The 15,597-nt window shown below is 37.9% G+C and overlaps 3 protein-coding genes across 3 annotated transcripts; 1 reads left to right on the top strand and 2 right to left on the bottom strand.

The window, feature by feature from the left end:
• The first annotated feature begins 3,202 nt into the window (after positions 1-3,202).
• Positions 3,203-5,420, top strand: LOC137747541 (F-box/LRR-repeat protein 25-like). The gene is made up of 3 exons (XM_068487671.1): positions 3,203-3,480; positions 3,994-4,912; positions 5,019-5,420. Exons 1-3 carry the CDS (start codon positions 3,421-3,423, stop codon positions 5,030-5,032), a joined length of 993 nt encoding a protein of 330 aa, XP_068343772.1. The 5' UTR covers positions 3,203-3,420; the 3' UTR covers positions 5,033-5,420.
• A 198-nt stretch (positions 5,421-5,618) lies between these two features.
• Positions 5,619-7,944, bottom strand: LOC137747540 (uncharacterized). The gene is made up of 3 exons (XM_068487670.1): positions 7,326-7,944; positions 6,764-6,948; positions 5,619-6,323 (listed from the first exon to the last, which is right to left on the bottom strand). The coding sequence occupies exons 1-3, from the start codon at positions 7,834-7,836 to the stop codon at positions 5,802-5,804; spliced, it is 1,218 nt and encodes a 405-aa protein (XP_068343771.1). The 5' UTR covers positions 7,837-7,944; the 3' UTR covers positions 5,619-5,801.
• Positions 7,945-8,678: 734 nt separating this feature from the next.
• On the bottom strand, positions 8,679-13,353 carry LOC137746991 (putative clathrin assembly protein At5g35200). Its single transcript, XM_068486993.1, has 16 exons — positions 13,216-13,353; positions 12,631-12,753; positions 12,476-12,545; positions 12,264-12,361; positions 11,943-12,084; positions 11,771-11,871; positions 11,402-11,485; positions 11,189-11,239; positions 11,038-11,103; positions 10,886-10,951; positions 10,723-10,803; positions 10,553-10,630; positions 10,066-10,212; positions 9,893-9,968; positions 9,666-9,778; positions 8,679-9,479 (listed from the first exon to the last, which is right to left on the bottom strand). The coding sequence occupies exons 2-16, from the start codon at positions 12,724-12,726 to the stop codon at positions 9,102-9,104; spliced, it is 1,647 nt and encodes a 548-aa protein (XP_068343094.1). The 5' UTR covers positions 12,727-12,753; positions 13,216-13,353; the 3' UTR covers positions 8,679-9,101.
• Between the last annotated feature and the right edge of the window lie 2,244 nt (positions 13,354-15,597).

Genomic DNA, 15,597 nt, shown 5'->3' with positions numbered 1-15,597 from the left:
CTTACTATTCCGTCGATAATGGCACAAGGCGGGCACGTGGGCGTGTTTATTTCATTTTTATTTTTCAAAAAGTAGATAATAATAAGTTGATTAGAAATTATTGTGAGTACCATGTTTAAGAATGGGAAATTAATAAACACCCCACGTGGTATACATGTTATTTACGTGGTTTGGCTATGTAAGTTTAGTAGCAACAACAAACTTTCGCTATATCAATAATGAGTACAACGAATAATCTTGCTCAGTCTCTTGAATTACAACTTGGCAACAAACCTGAAAGAATAAGAACAAGAAATGAACTTTTATCTCTTCTTTTCTCTCACACACACATTGCTCTTACAAATACAATATTCTCTCACTTGACTCCTCAAGTGGTATACAACTTATTGTTTTGCTCCTCTTCAAAAACTAGTGCAATAGCTCTGTATATGACATAATAAAGGTCATCTTCAATAAGAAATACTAATCCTAATTGGAATCTAGTTATGGATCCTTCTCTAATTGAGAAACAAACTCCAATCAGGAAAACCACTATAATTGAAAAAACAACTTTATAAGGAGTGTACAATTAAATTTATGGAATGCCAATAATAGTTCCCAATGATTATTACTTAAATTTCATTAGTAGCTAAGCTTGACTCTTCCAAGTTAACAACAAATTTTTCATTTGTCCTTTCAGCTTACTTTAAATTTAGTTATTTATCTATTTCAATCCAATCCTCTACACAAAACATTGTCTAAATTCCACTCCTACCATAGCTTAGAATACTGCTTGACCTTAGTTGAACAAATCAGGGCATATACATTAGTATAAAAATGAAAAAAAAAAAAGATCAATGTATATATGGGCCGCCCCGTAACCCATATATAAAGTAAAAGGGTAGGAGTCGGCCCTTCATCAACCGTAGTTCATTTTTTGTGGTGAAAAGGTGTGAGTCACATTCCTAAGTACAGCCCACGAGTTGAAGGAGCAGGTCAGCCTTTTACAGTTTCAATGTTTTGTCCACCAGGCCTTTTGTTCTTACTATTTGTATTTCAAAACCAAATAACTTCATATTTTTTTCCATTTGATGTAGATTTTTTTCATAAGCGATAAGATAATTATACTAAATTATGATAAGCTACAAAGAAATTTATCTAAGTTCATTTAAATGATAGCATAATTATGCAGAGTAGGGTTCAGTTGACTTGGTTAGACAACGTGTTCTTTCTTACATGCTTAAGTTTGAATTTCCCTTATCATATAGCGTAAACGCGAGATCATTGACAAGGATCACATCGGTAAGTTGCCAGATGATGTTTTTAATATTATCATCTCATTGTTGAGCATGAGGGATGCTATACAAACGAGCGTATTGTTGCCTAGGTGGAAGAACATGTACGCATACATATCGAATCTTGAATTTGATTGGTGTTATCCAGTCGACACAACTCATGAAGAAGCTGTCAAGAGAAATGTGTGTAATTTTCTAACAAAAATAGACAGATTCTCAGCATGTCATTTGGGCACGAAGGTTGTCTCCAAGGTTCCTGTTTCTTTGAAGGTAAGCGAGCTCATCAACTCAATGACCAGTTTTGCTATTAGAAAGGGTATCGAAAATCTTGACCTTTACTGGCAACCGAGCTGGTCGCGCTGACTGGAGAACCGTTGATTTCTCTCCGGCTCAGATCCTTTTACACCGTGAAGAATCCAAATTAAGGTGTTTTTCCTTGCGCGGATGCACGCTTGAGTCAGATTTCAGTAATCGACTCTTGTGTTCTGCGATGTAAATCTTGTTGCTGGACATGTTGAGCCGCGCGTATGTTTCTCTTCTTTAAACCTTGAGTATTTAACACTGCAACGGTGTTTGGGATTAGGAAGATTGTTGCATGATGATTCTCTTCGTCGCTTGAACGCGTTGGTGGTGAGTCTCTGCGAAGGGATAAAGGGGATTGAGCTCAGCAGTTTCTATTACAAGGGTGATAACATACAGCTCTCTTCCAAATCGGTTCCCAATCTGGAGGACGTGCATGTTACGATGAAGGAAGTTAATGTGATCCCTACTTTTGCTCGGTTAGAGAAACAACTTCCTTCCTCATGTCAAGACTATTAACAGTTACCAGCATTCGTTCGCGTAAGTAAAACATGGAAAACTCCGAATGGCTACTTGGTTTTTCGACAGATTAACTTGCCGTGCTCTCAGTTTTTCTTCTTTTTTCCCCTTGTCTTTCGTTGCAGGTTAAGGTCACTCACGATTCACCAAGGCTCAGCGTTTGGGCCGGTGTTTCTTTCGATATCCAAAAATATATATATCAGTTCTCTCCTAGACGCTTTTAATCCTGCTTCAGATATTCCATTTGGCCTCGAACCTTCGCTGCATCTAAGTGTGGTTGCAGAAGAAGCTTTGCGGGGTTCAGATTACTTGGCGTACTTATTTGTAGTTGCTGTCTAAATTACTTTCCAAAATCCGGATACATATGCAGTTTGACATGTACAATGTGTTATGGAGGGGGAAGAAAACAAGAGTCTAATGGCACTGTGAGTCTGTGTGGTGGTAGCAGTTTTTTTGGATTGTGAATTGCTTATTCCATTCAATGAGCCTTGTTAGGAAGAGATTTTAAGATAGGACTGTGCGTAAGACAACTCTCTCGCATGACTTGGGTTCAGTCAACTTTCGTTTCAAAACCCTTTTTGTGAGGGGAAAAAAAAACAACTAAAAAGAAACTTTGTGGGTTTTTTTTGTCAACTAAGAATAGTGTTCGGCTACTCGTAAATTGAGTGGTAGGTGTTTTTACTTAAAACGCATTTCTTATTTATAGATCCTCGTGCTTATGATGAAAATCATTCATATTATTAATCATTCTATAAAAATCATGTATATATGCAAAACAATCAATTAAAATTAAAGTCTTAGTAACCGAATTGTACAAGAACATATGGATAGAAAGGGTAAAAGCATTACAAATTTACAACTGTCTATCTATTTGCTACAATTGATTGACTTAATAATATTATTTTTAAGTTTTTTTTTTTAGCATAAATGATTTTTACATAATAATTTAAGATATAAACAGTTATAAGCATAAATTTATGTAAATCAAGATTTTTGAACAAAAATTTCTACTTATTTTTTAGTAGCAAAATCATTCGTCATGGGCTAAATACTGCTTTTTTATTTAATCAAACGAGACTTGGGAAACTACAAAGAAATTGTGTGCATAGTGGCGGGCGCACGGTGGCATGGAGATGGGACACTTGTAAGCCCCTCATACTCTCACAGACGAACGTAAATTCTGATTTGGGGGAAGATGAAGATTAGGGCTTAGTTGTTGTTGGCTCAGTTCGTCGGAGCCCCGAACCCTAAAACGCAAAATTGCATTAGGGATTAGGGTTCTGAGAGCTTCCATTGGAAAAATCCGAGCTCTCTGAAGACCGAAATCATGAAGAGAAAGCGCGTGGCACCTGCCACTCAAACACAACGGCAGTCTTCTCCCAGAAAGGTACTACTCTATTTTTTCACTTGTTAATTTGAAGAATATGTGTGTGTGTGTGTGTGATTTGTACTTGGATTAAATCAGGTGTATTTGAAGGGGAATTCTGTGGTCAATTTTCAATAAATTGTTTATTTTTTCCTGAATTCTTTAGCAAGTTTAGGTCGAGTTCGAAGAAAAACAGGATTTTGTAAAACCCCAGACGACAAAATTAATGATTGGAAGTGTATTTCGTTTGGAACAAATTGAGATGATTGGATTTCATGTGAAAGTTACAATTTTTCCATTAAATTGTAAGTAGTTGAGCTACAATTTGCAATTTTAGGAGTACTTCACCATCCAGGATTAAAATTAGCCACTAATTGTGGGCCCATGGTGTAGCTTAGCGCAAATCACCCACCGGGCTACCCGGCCGTTGGAGTAGAATATCATTGTATAAGAAAATAAATTAGTTGCTATTGTCAGTTTTTTTGTTGATTAGGAGATGAGCCTGACTTTGATATTTGATCTGTAATCATGTAGTGGAAGATTAGTGGCAATGATCACATCAGTAAACTGCCAGATGATATTCTTTATACCATCGTCTTGTTATTGAGTATGAGGGATGCTGTGCGTACGAGTGTATTATCACGCAGGTGGAAGAACATGTATGCATACATATCAAATCTTGAGTTCGATTGGCATAACATAACCTCCACGCCAGTCGACTATAATTGTGGAACTGTTCCCAAGGGTTATGTGCGTCATTTTCTAGGAATAATAGACAGATTCTTAGCGCGTCATTTGGGCACGAAGGTTGTCTCCTTCAAGGTTTCCTGTTGCTTTGGCAGTATGTATGCTCATCGAATCACTGACTGGATCGTTTTTGCCGTTAGAAAGGGTGTTGAAAGTCTCGATCTTGCCTTTACTTGTGACAAACCAGCTGAACGCCATGATTGGAGAACCGTTGACTATTATCCTTTTCCTACTCAGCTCTTTTTGCACGGTGAAGAATCCAAGCTAAGGCACCTTTCCTTGCGCTCAGTCACACTTTGGTCAGATTTTAGTGATCGGTTTAGAACCTTATCCACTCTTGTGTTGTGCGATGTTAATCTTGCTGGACCCGTTGAGCCACGCATGTTTTCTTCTTGTTTGAACCTTGAGCGTTTAACATTGCAATGGTGTTTTGGATTAGAAAGGTTGTGCCTTGGTGATTCTCTTCATCGTTTGAAGGTACTGATGGTGAGCCTCTGCGATGGGTTAAAGGGGATTGAACTCAGTGCCACCAATCTTACCATTTTTCATTATAAGGGTGATGATACAGAGCTCTCTTTCGAAAGGGTTCCCAATCTGGAGGAAGTGTGTGTTGTGATGAAGGCAATTAATGTGGTTTCTACTTTTGCTCGGTTAGAGAAAGAACTTCCTCATGTCAAGACCATGACAGTTACTAGAGATCATTTGCGTAAGTAAAAGATGGACAACTCTGTGTGGTAACATGTTTTTTTCGAACGAGCTAACATGTCATGCTCTCACTTTTCCTCTTCTTTATCCTTCGTGTTTTGTTGCAGGTCGGGGTTACTAACTATTCAACAAAGGCTCGGGGTTTGGACTGGTGTTTTGTTTAATATCCAAGATAGCAGCTCTCTCCTAGAAGTTTTACCCCTGCTTCAGAAATTCCATTTGGCCTCGAATCGTCACTGCATCGACTATTGTTGTAGGTGTCCGATATAAACTTGTACCGTTTTGCATCAGATTGTTACAGAATATTTACCCCTGCTTCAGATCATGGGGCGTTATCATTTATAGTTGGTGTCGAATTTACTTTCCGAAACCTAGAAATTCAAACTCACATGTATAATTTACTTGGGGAAGAATTCAGAGGATTTTGTAGAATATATGGTGTAAAGTGAAATTTATTAGCATTGTAGTTCTTCGTTTTTATGTAATGGCGGAATTTCAAGTTGATTTTTTGGATGGTTTTTCGTGGTTATTGTTTCTTGTTGATTCGTGTTTCTAATGGGTAAAAAAGGCTTCCCAATCCCATGCTTGTTACAACTTTACCATTGCTTGTACGTGTTTTAAGTAAATGCGGTAAGAGCACACGAGATTTAAGCCAGTTGATCAGAGCAGTGTGCGTTTTGAACCCGATATCAAAACTCCCTCCATAATTAAACAAATAAGAGGCAATTTTGAAATAGACTTCATTTGCATTATTGATTTCAACAAGGAAGCTTTGTATAAGATGCTGATACACATATAAGTACACAATCCAGCCCACCCGACCCGAAATACCGAAAAGAAGAAACCGAAACTTTACAATAAATTGGCAAGCAAGCTGCTGCCAATTTTGTCTAATCATATTCATCAACCGCAAGCCAGTCACTTGAATACTCACCTTCTGAATCTCTCCCTTTCGACCGACCAGCCCTTTGCCGGCCACCCTCGTTTTCCGAGCTTCGATTCAGCTGAACCCAATCATTTGATCCATTGGGTGAACATGCCCTGGCATACGGTCCTTGCCTTAGTCCTGATTGTCTACTAGAAACGTCATTCTCTTCGTCCTCTAAATCGCTGAATGAGATATCATCTTCAGGTTCGTGTTTTCTTTGGCCATCCACAAAAGTGCCAGAACTAATACTCGCACCTTCAGACCACTGCTCAGTGCCCTCTTCGTCATCGGTCTTAAACCTTTCTGTCGTGTTAACTATTTCAGTCGAGGCTTCCTTTTCTTGAGATGAGCTTCCCTCCCCTTGTGTCTTCCCATCCTGGATGTGATTTTTAGGTGAAACGAGAATTGACTTCTCTGGGGCATCCTCCCGTGTGTTCCTCTTGTTATGAAGTTTGTGCAGAAGTACGTCTCTTGCTTCAACAATCTGCAAAGAAAGAAGTTCTATTTTCAAAATAATGCATTTGCTACAAGTAGTGTCCGAAGCTGCATCGTGGAATTGGACACATCCAAAGTTCTACGATGCTATAAAATCGGCTACTAAGTTAGAGTTAAAACGTATAACAAATATGAGGAACAAGCAAAGGACAGACAAGCTACAACATCGAACAAAGTTGTACAAGAGCAGCTGGTGACTGGTTATGCACATCAATCCCATATCTCAACTCTCACTTATGCAAGCTGCGGTTAGAATGGCTATCGTAGAACCTTGAAATCAACATCCAAATATAGTAAATTGAATTTATGAAGACAAACGCGCGCTGAATTCTGTATAAAAGTCAGCTTCCAAAGTGTCCTCAAAAGAAAATCGTACATGTAAATATGGATAAGAAGCGTGACAAAAGACGAGAAGGATAAACTTCTTGCCTTGGGCGTTGCTAGAAGCTCAAAATCATGTTCATTTAGTCTCGGGAGCAACAACAAGAAATAGATCATCCAAAATTGCTCCTCACTCATGGAATTGCAAAGCCGGGCTCTTAGATCTGCAAATCCCGGAACCAATTGTAAAACAGCGGACACATGCTCTCTCTGAGCATCCGACATGCTGAAATCTGCAATAAAACCAGCACAAAATCAAAACCAACAAGCATAAGATTGTAAGAACCAATTGTTCAGTCTGTTTCAATTATCTTGTCAATCGTTGTATCGCAATCACATACAGATTCAGAGGTCTCCGATACCAACTCCGGTATCTAACATTACACAATTAGAACACGAAAATCAAATCGAACAAAAACATCACAGCGAATGCGCAACAGATTTTGAGTAATTTTTGATATCTTCAAAACAAACTCAAAGCTTCCTCCTAAGAAACTTGATCTTTCAATTCACAATCCACAACTTCATAAGAAAATTAAAGCAATAGACACAAAGAAAGTAGGCAAAACTAACATTGCATTCAATTTGAAGTGGAAGCTAGCAACTTTACCATGTTCGAGCGTCATTGGAAAGTCGGTCCAGCAGTCCGGCACCACCGAAATCTCGGTGACGAAACCGAGAACCTCGTCCGTGATCCCCGGCACGTGACCGCCGCCATCATCGCCGTCTTCATCAGCTCCACCTTCTTCTGAAGCTTCCTTCTGAAGCTGCAACAAGCCCGAAGCGAACTTGGAGATCTCAGCGACGGCTTTGTTTCTGTTAGTAGAGAGCAGCGAGAGGCCGGTCTTGAAGCTCCCGCCGATCTCCACCAGATCATTCCGGATTCCCAAAAGCGCCGGCGATTGAGATTGCGATTGCGACTGGGGCTGGGAATTGGACGAGGGAAGGGCGTCGTTGGATGGCGGTGATGGAGGTGGAGCGAGGAAGGTGGCGACGCCGCGGAGTTGGCGGCCGAGGGTTTGGCGGAGAAACGACAGGTCGTTTTGGGGTTGCTTGGGTTCTACATCACGCGGGTCGTCGTCGTCGTCTGGTTGGCGGGGAGAGCTGAAGAGCCAAGACATTGTTTGGTGAATTGAATTGCTTTCTTTTTGGATTTATTGTTGTGAGAACAGCAACATGATGGTGGGCTCAAGAAGAAGCTCTCTCTTCTTCTCATTCATTTTTTTGTATTTTTGTATTTTTTTTTGAATTTGTAATTATATATATAGCAAAATATCTAATGAAATTTTTTAAAAATCTCATTTTTCACAAAAATTGTGAGCGAAACTCGTGGTTTTTACCAGTTTTGTGAAATTTCATAAAAATCATTGTAAAATCTATTTACGTGAGAATTCCACTGCACTATGCGTTTCTGAAAATTTATATAGAATATTTAAAAGATATTTAGAGAAAGCATTTCAAAGATGTCCATATCGACAGAAGTTCGTTTTAATTATTTTCAGCACCATTATTGATTTTTATTTTTATTTCTTAAACAATTTTGTGAATCACGGTAAGACCTCTTAATTACATTTTTCACAAAAATTATACTTACTCAAAAGTTTTTAATTGGTTTTACAAATTTCTTCGTATAACTTTCACACAAATTGTGAGTTATAACACGTTTTCAAATCGGTTTAGTGAATTAAACAATCCAAACAAGTAATTATACCATAATAAAAGCCATTGTAGTATGTCATTTGTTATTAGCAAAGAGGAGGAATAGAATGGTTTGCAAATAACGGGCAACTCCAAGCCAACAACAAAGCTCCCCGCTTTATGAGGATTCAAAGTGGGAACCGTATCTAGTACGCAGCCTTAAACTTGTTTTGCAAAGTGATTGTTTTTACGACTCAAACCATGATCTTTTGATCACAAATGAGCAACATTTCCGTTGCATAACAATTAATAAAAATAGCCAAAGACCCAGAAATCAAATTTCATGTATATCATTGTTATACATATAATATCTATCAACAATCACAAATTTTACAAATAATTTCTCTCATAGAGATGCTTTAAGGACCGAATCAGTAGAGGGCGGAAAAGAGAAAAACAGACACAAAGATCTCCTGCGCAGGTCAAAAGAATTTACTCAAGTCGCCATCGATCCAAATTACGTAATTTTCGATCATCAACGCAAATCGCCGAACAGCTCGAACTCCTCCCTCCGACTGTTTATTTAACAAAGAATCTTAATCCTATGCTAACTGCACATACAAAACATATGGTACACGTCTCCCTCCGAATTTCCGATGCCTCAACGGCTAAAACTGACTATTCTTTCATGTCCTGTTCTTTCTGCGGCTGTAATTCTTGTTAAAAATCTGTTGTTTTGATGGACCGTCTATAAAAGGCCTGCGTATGGGTTGTATGCTTGGACAGGGACACCGGGGCCATAGGGGTGGGTAGGGGCTCCGTGAGGAGTTCCAAAAGGATTCATAGACAGTTGCTGTTGTTGGCCCATCATCATCATCATCTGCTGCTGCTGCTGCTGTTGTTGCTGCAACATGAAGGCCTGCTGCTGGTTTGCCATTGCTGCCATCTGCACAGAATGCGGTGCAGCCATTCTGTTGGATGCATAAAAGGGATCATGAGGTGGTTGTTGCATCATGGCACCATTTACCGGAGCAGGCTCCCATGGGTTGTAGCTCACATTCTGATTGTTTCTTCTGATTGCATCGTCATATAGGCTGTCTAGTGTGAGCAAGTCTAACCCTCCCGCCTTCACTCAACATTTGAATGGCGTCAGCAGTGTCCGTACATTAAGGGAAATAGAAAAGAAAAGAGAAAGGAAGTGTAGTGATAGTATAAGAACAAAAAGTGTGTTTGTAACTAAACACTAATACTGGCCAATTAAATTCCACACGCGTAAACAATACGAGAAGGGAAACTGGTAGGAGAAGAGTACCAGTTTGCTAGAAGCCACGGCACTCTCATTTGAGCTCGGTGCTGTAACAAGTGCCAATTCCCAACCTGTAGCTCCATTTTCTAGAGTTGGAGCTGTGGATGTTGGTTGGTCCGCTACAAGAACCACAATAGCATTTCAGAAAATAAAATTTATTATAATTTTCTTCTTAACCAAGAAGAACATAAGGATCTTCGTGCACGTTTAAGAGAGAGAGAGAGAGAGCTTACAAACTGGAACAATCGCTAAAGCCAGTGCATTCTTGTCATCCAACTCTCTAGTATTTGGAACAGGATCATTCAAACCCTAGCAACAAAGTAAGGCATACATGATTAAACTTCAGAGGGACGACAACGTGCCAAAATTCAAAGGAAAGTAACTAACGAAGGATTATGTGAATTACCAGCAAATCAGGCGGTTCAGCTACAGGTGCTTCCACTTTCACTGGTTCAACTTTCACTGGTTCAGGTAGAGGTGGTGAAGGTGGACGTGCCTCCTCCTCCGGGGCCTTTTTGTACTCTATAGCCAAGATTTCTTTGGGGGCAACCACCTGCCAGGTTAAAGATTAAACTCGAAGGAAATTGTTGCAAACTGCATGTACATAAAGCAGGCAGCCAATACATCATCAATTCTTATCAGCTGGTAGAGAGTTGGTTTGTGTGAGTATTTTTGGATCTGATCATATTGTAAAAGCCAACAGCTTCTAAAAGCCGAATTTGGATCCGGATTTTTTTTTTGTTTGAACTGCTTAGGTAAGTCAAACAGGTTCCCATGGTATTTGCTAATAAGGAAATCTGATGATCCGCTATTTGCTTTCCTGATCAGGTTACGTTGCAAATCTCTTCCAAAATAACAGAATTAATGAGGCAGCACCTTCATACAAATCATACCTGATCCTTGCGAACTGTTGAGACCTGAGGAGCTTCTTTCACGTACTCTTCCATGGCTTGTAAAAACGATGCAGGGGGCTACATCACCCAAAATGAAATCAAGTTGAGAAAATTAAAATTATCCAAGGAATGCAAAGTCTACTAAAAAGGGTCTGCAAGCAAAAAGTCACCTGCTCAATCTTGGTAAACTTTTCTCCACGTCCAATATCAAGACTTTTACATACTTCATAAAACTCTGACAGTCTCTCTGCCTGAAATATGTAGATGAAAATTTAAATGTTGATACGTAAAATAACTTCCCTGTCTCCACCGATAAATTCCCCGAAAAACTACCTGCTGCCCTGCCCTCCGATATATATCCAGAGCCCTCATAGCATCATGGCGTTGCATCTCAAAGAACTGTGGTATTAATCATCATCGTACACAATTAGCTTATAGTGCAAGCTCCAAATGTTATTTCCTACATAGCAAAGATCATATCCTACCTTGTCAACCAAATTGACTGTTCCATCACTTATAGCTTGATAAATCTTGATGCTTTCAGAAGCAACCTGATTGAACGATAGAAGACATTCAGAGGAAAAGAAAACATATTGGCTAGTCATTCTACTAGAATTTATTGCTAGGATCACTTACCATTGAAAGTGCCAACTGAATAACAAAATTATGAACTGCTGCCCCTTGCGGCTGCAAAATAAAATTGATTCGATTAATAGAAATATAGTGACACCCATCAATGGTAATGTATATCAATAATCAACACTTGCTTAAACCCAAATTCATGTTTAAACATATAGTGGCCCCATAGCATAAACCCATTGATTTTGAAGTGCTGAGATATAGACTTGCCTGGCAACCAAGTACACGAAAAAGAAGCTGTTGCAGGGCAGACAAATGCTCAAGCAATTCGGCAGTATCCAGATCTTTGGTCCTCTGCGCCACAATGTTAACTATTAAGTTGCAATGAAGTTTAGGGACAAGAATGTGACTTGAATGTGTGAATAAAAAAGTAGCAATAAAGCTCCGAGGGAAAAAATAAAAGCAACTGCAGGAAAATGAGGTTCTGATAAAACAAACGGTTTTGAAATGTCAATGTGCCATATGTATTGATGTAAAAGGTGATTGCTAATTTGCTATTGCTTCCCTAAGACAATACTTATATAATTGGAAAGGGAAGAATGGCAAAAGAAATATGACATAAAGAAATAAACTTCTTACTGGGCGATCCATCTCAATGTCATATTTCAACACACGAAAGCATTCCAGTCTCTCCTCCAAGAACAAGGCATAAGTGCGGATCCAGGTCGAATAATCCCATGCTGGGCAGTGAAAAGGTCAGTTTTTGAATGGATAAATAGTATGAGAAAAGGAGTCAGGGATGGTGAAGTACCATTTGGACTGGAATCATCTTTGAAATGTGCTAAGTTAAGCATATGGCTTCTACTTCTACCATAATTCATGAGTTCTTCGTAAAACGTGGGGTCCACTTCCCTCAAAGCACGATGAATAACAACTAAAGTTTTCAATGCAACCTAAACACCAACCGATAATCAGTTCGTGAAAATTTCAAGCAAGACGCAATTGCAACTTGCTGTGTTTGTCTAAGAATGATAATCAAGATGAAGATTATTGCTGTTATAGATACATAATCAAAAAGTTCCTGTCAATGGATAACTTCTTGTATGTCTACCGGATGAGAAAATGCACATACCGCCCAGTTATGTGTCTTTGCTAACCTCCTTGCAAGAGCGTGGATGCAGTATGCGACATCAGCACGAGGTCTTGTGGCAGAAACGGCAGCAAAAATAGCTTAACAATAAATAAAAACATAAACCGTATCAGGCATGATTTACCAACTCTTTCTCCAGACGCAGATCATGAAAAATACAACATGCACAGCTGATCTTTATAGAGAGAGTCTACCTCTAATGTACTTTTCCTTAGCGGGACGCTCAACATGATTCGTAGCTTTGACTATCGCAATGTCCAATTCCTGCAAGAATCAATCCACAATCACGAAAATCGGATACATATAACTCCGAGAACCATGGGAAACAACCACAAATAAACCACAATACCTTGTAATCACTGTTGACTTTAGCCAATGAAACTGTGGTGGTGTCCTTGAGGGCTCCAAGAGCTTTCCTGATGCTCTTCTGTGTACCTCCTGACATTCTCCCACTCCTCTATATATCGAAAATCTACATCGAAACCCGAAAAATTCAATCTTCTTTTCATTCCATAAATCAAAACTAATAAATAAGCAAGAAGAAATGATCCAAAACTTTAAATCAAACTAAAGCACTCAGCTCACCCACCACTCAAAATATCAGATTTACGATAAATTCAAATACAAGCTGACAGAAAACTCCAACAAACATCCAAAAACCCTAAATTTCCAAATTCCAGCTTCATAAGTCAGATCCAAGTCCAACTAGCTAAAAAACGAACAGCTAACCACATAACATACTAAAAAGTTGAATAATTCAGCACCAAATACTCAGAAACCCACTGAATCCAATCCAAAATTCAAATCCAAAACACCAAACAAAAAAAGAAGTCAAATTTCCCAGCAGCCAGTAGTTGCAGCTCGAAATAAACGAAATGGCAGAGAGAGAGAGAGAGAAAGCAGAGAGAAAGAGAGATCGGAGGACTTGACTTACCTGAAACCGAACTGATGTGAGAGAGAGAGAGAGAGAGAGCAGAAGCAGAAGAGGAAGAAGAAGACGAAGACGAAGAAGAAGAAAAGTCGACCAGAAGAAAGAGTTCGGTTTTGGTTGGCCCGTCGGCGGCTTTCGACAATTACTTTCTTTTTTTTTTAAATAAAAATAAATTAAATTTCTTTTTGGTTTTAATTATTTAATTAATTTGACTGAATTTCCCATCTGTCAGAAAGACAGAAAATACGGCTGTCTGACATGGGGTAGTAATTCTCTACGATGCTTTACTGCTGCCCTTTTTTACTCCCCTCCACCCCTTAATCTTGCCGCGTATATCAACGTATGTGATTCATTTGATTTTCTTTCCCCTTCTCTAACAAAGTAGTGTTATTTGCGCAACATTTTTTAACTTTACACATTCTTGTTAATATTTTTTTATTAAATTTTTTTCAATTCATTTGATTCGACAACCGAAAAATGAGAAAAATATGTGATAATTAAAAATCAGTGTGTGAATAATGCAACTCTTCTAACAAACGTAAAATATTTACAAAATATATTTATAACGCACTAAAAACATCTTCAATCATTTTATCTATTTTATAGTAAAGTTCTATTTAAAATTTTCAAAAATTTATTTTAAAAAGCTCTCTAAAGAAGATGTCCTTCAACCATACTCTTTGCTTTAGAGGGTTATATCGACTATTAGTCAATACTTAGCTAATAAAAATTATTCATTTATTTAAAATAATATGAAAACAGTTAGCATTAATTATTAAGTCACCAGAGCTCGTTTTTCCCTCCCTATATGGAGGAGCTCGTAGATGCATTCCTATTTTAGAAAGTGGAGCATGATTAAAGTTGTTTTAAAAAAAATTAAAAAAAAATCTCAAAATTCTAGTTAGGAGGTCATTTAGGGAGTCCATTAGAAATTCTTGAATACGCGCCAATAGTATCAAACTCATTTTAAATATGCATTTTCCTCGCATCTTTGAACGTTGAACTTTTTTCCAAGTAAAGTGAATTTACTTAGCCATAAACTTTTTTTACAAGAGAGTATATTTGTATTGAGCATTCCTTGATTAATTAAGTAATTCTTAATTAATCAAAGAATTCATGATCAATCAACCATAATTGGGTTTCACATGACGATGTTTTAAGAGAATAATTCTTAATTAATTAAAAAGGGGTGAGATCTAGATAATTGTACAAACGATAATGTCTTTAGAGATATAAGAACGTTGATGGATCTATTTTTAGAAAGTCGCTTTAGGACAACTCTTCGAATCCAATCCATACCATAAGAAAACTATGGTCCAAGAACAGGAAATGAAAGTTGCTTAGAAACAAGAAAAACAATTAGTGCCAGCTAATTCGAGTATTAATCGTGATTATACTCTACTTAGTACTTAATAGTGGCCTTTCCTTGTTTCAAAAAAAATAGTGGCCTTTCCATTATTAGCAAATAAAATAATTTTCCACCCAACTCATTTGAATATATTAATTTTAACATGAAAAAAAAAATTAGCAATCATTTTCAACGTTCAACCTAATCACATGCAAATAATAAATTTTAACAAATTCCGGCAATTATTGGCCATGATTCTTTTTTGCTGGGAATATATAGCAGTAGCTTTTCGGATCCTTGTGTCTAGACCTTGTGGACCGAGAGATTTGACCATGAGAGAGAGAGACCATTCAAGTTATTGGATTTTTGTGAAATAGATCAATCGGATGAGTTAATTAAGGGCTGGTTTGGTATTGTTGTGGTTTGAAAAAAAACTGATTCTGCTGTGCTGTGAGAATAAGCGGCTGTGAAATAAAGCAGCAGAGTGTTTGGTAAACTTTTTTGTAAAAGTGCTTTTGAAAGAAAAAAAATAGTATTATAGTGTTTGGTAAACTTTTATGTAAAACAGATGTGAAAAAAAGCCGATTTTTCAAAGCTAGGTTTTGCAGCTTCTTGTTTTTGGCTTTTTTTCACCCAAAACTGTGAAAAAAAGCTGAAGCTGAATGTTTACCAAACACAAAAACAACTCCCAGCTTTTTTTGATACCAGCTTTTTTCAGAATCACCTCAGTACCAAACCAGGTCTAAGACATGTGGTTGAAATTGAGTAGTTAGTCTGCAGATTTCGAACACAGATCTAGAGTGAATCTCAATCCAGACTAAAACATGTGTCCTGCAGAATGTATTCTTGTCTATCTCTTTATCATAATTCCAATCATGGACTACAAAATTGACTATCCCATTGAGAAATATTTCGAAAATTAAGAAATAAATAAGAAAATAATTAAAATTGTTTTTTGATAAAAAGAAATATCCCAAAAATAAAGCTCAACGGTCACACCAATTTTCTTTAGTTTATTAGCTCACCAATATTTTTCA

This window comes from Pyrus communis, chromosome 10 (assembly GCF_963583255.1).
Source record: "Pyrus communis chromosome 10, drPyrComm1.1, whole genome shotgun sequence".
Taxonomy (NCBI): Eukaryota; Viridiplantae; Streptophyta; class Magnoliopsida; order Rosales; family Rosaceae; genus Pyrus; species Pyrus communis.
The sequence above is the reverse complement of the archived record's forward strand: the minus strand, read 5'-3'. Positions and strand labels throughout refer to the sequence as shown.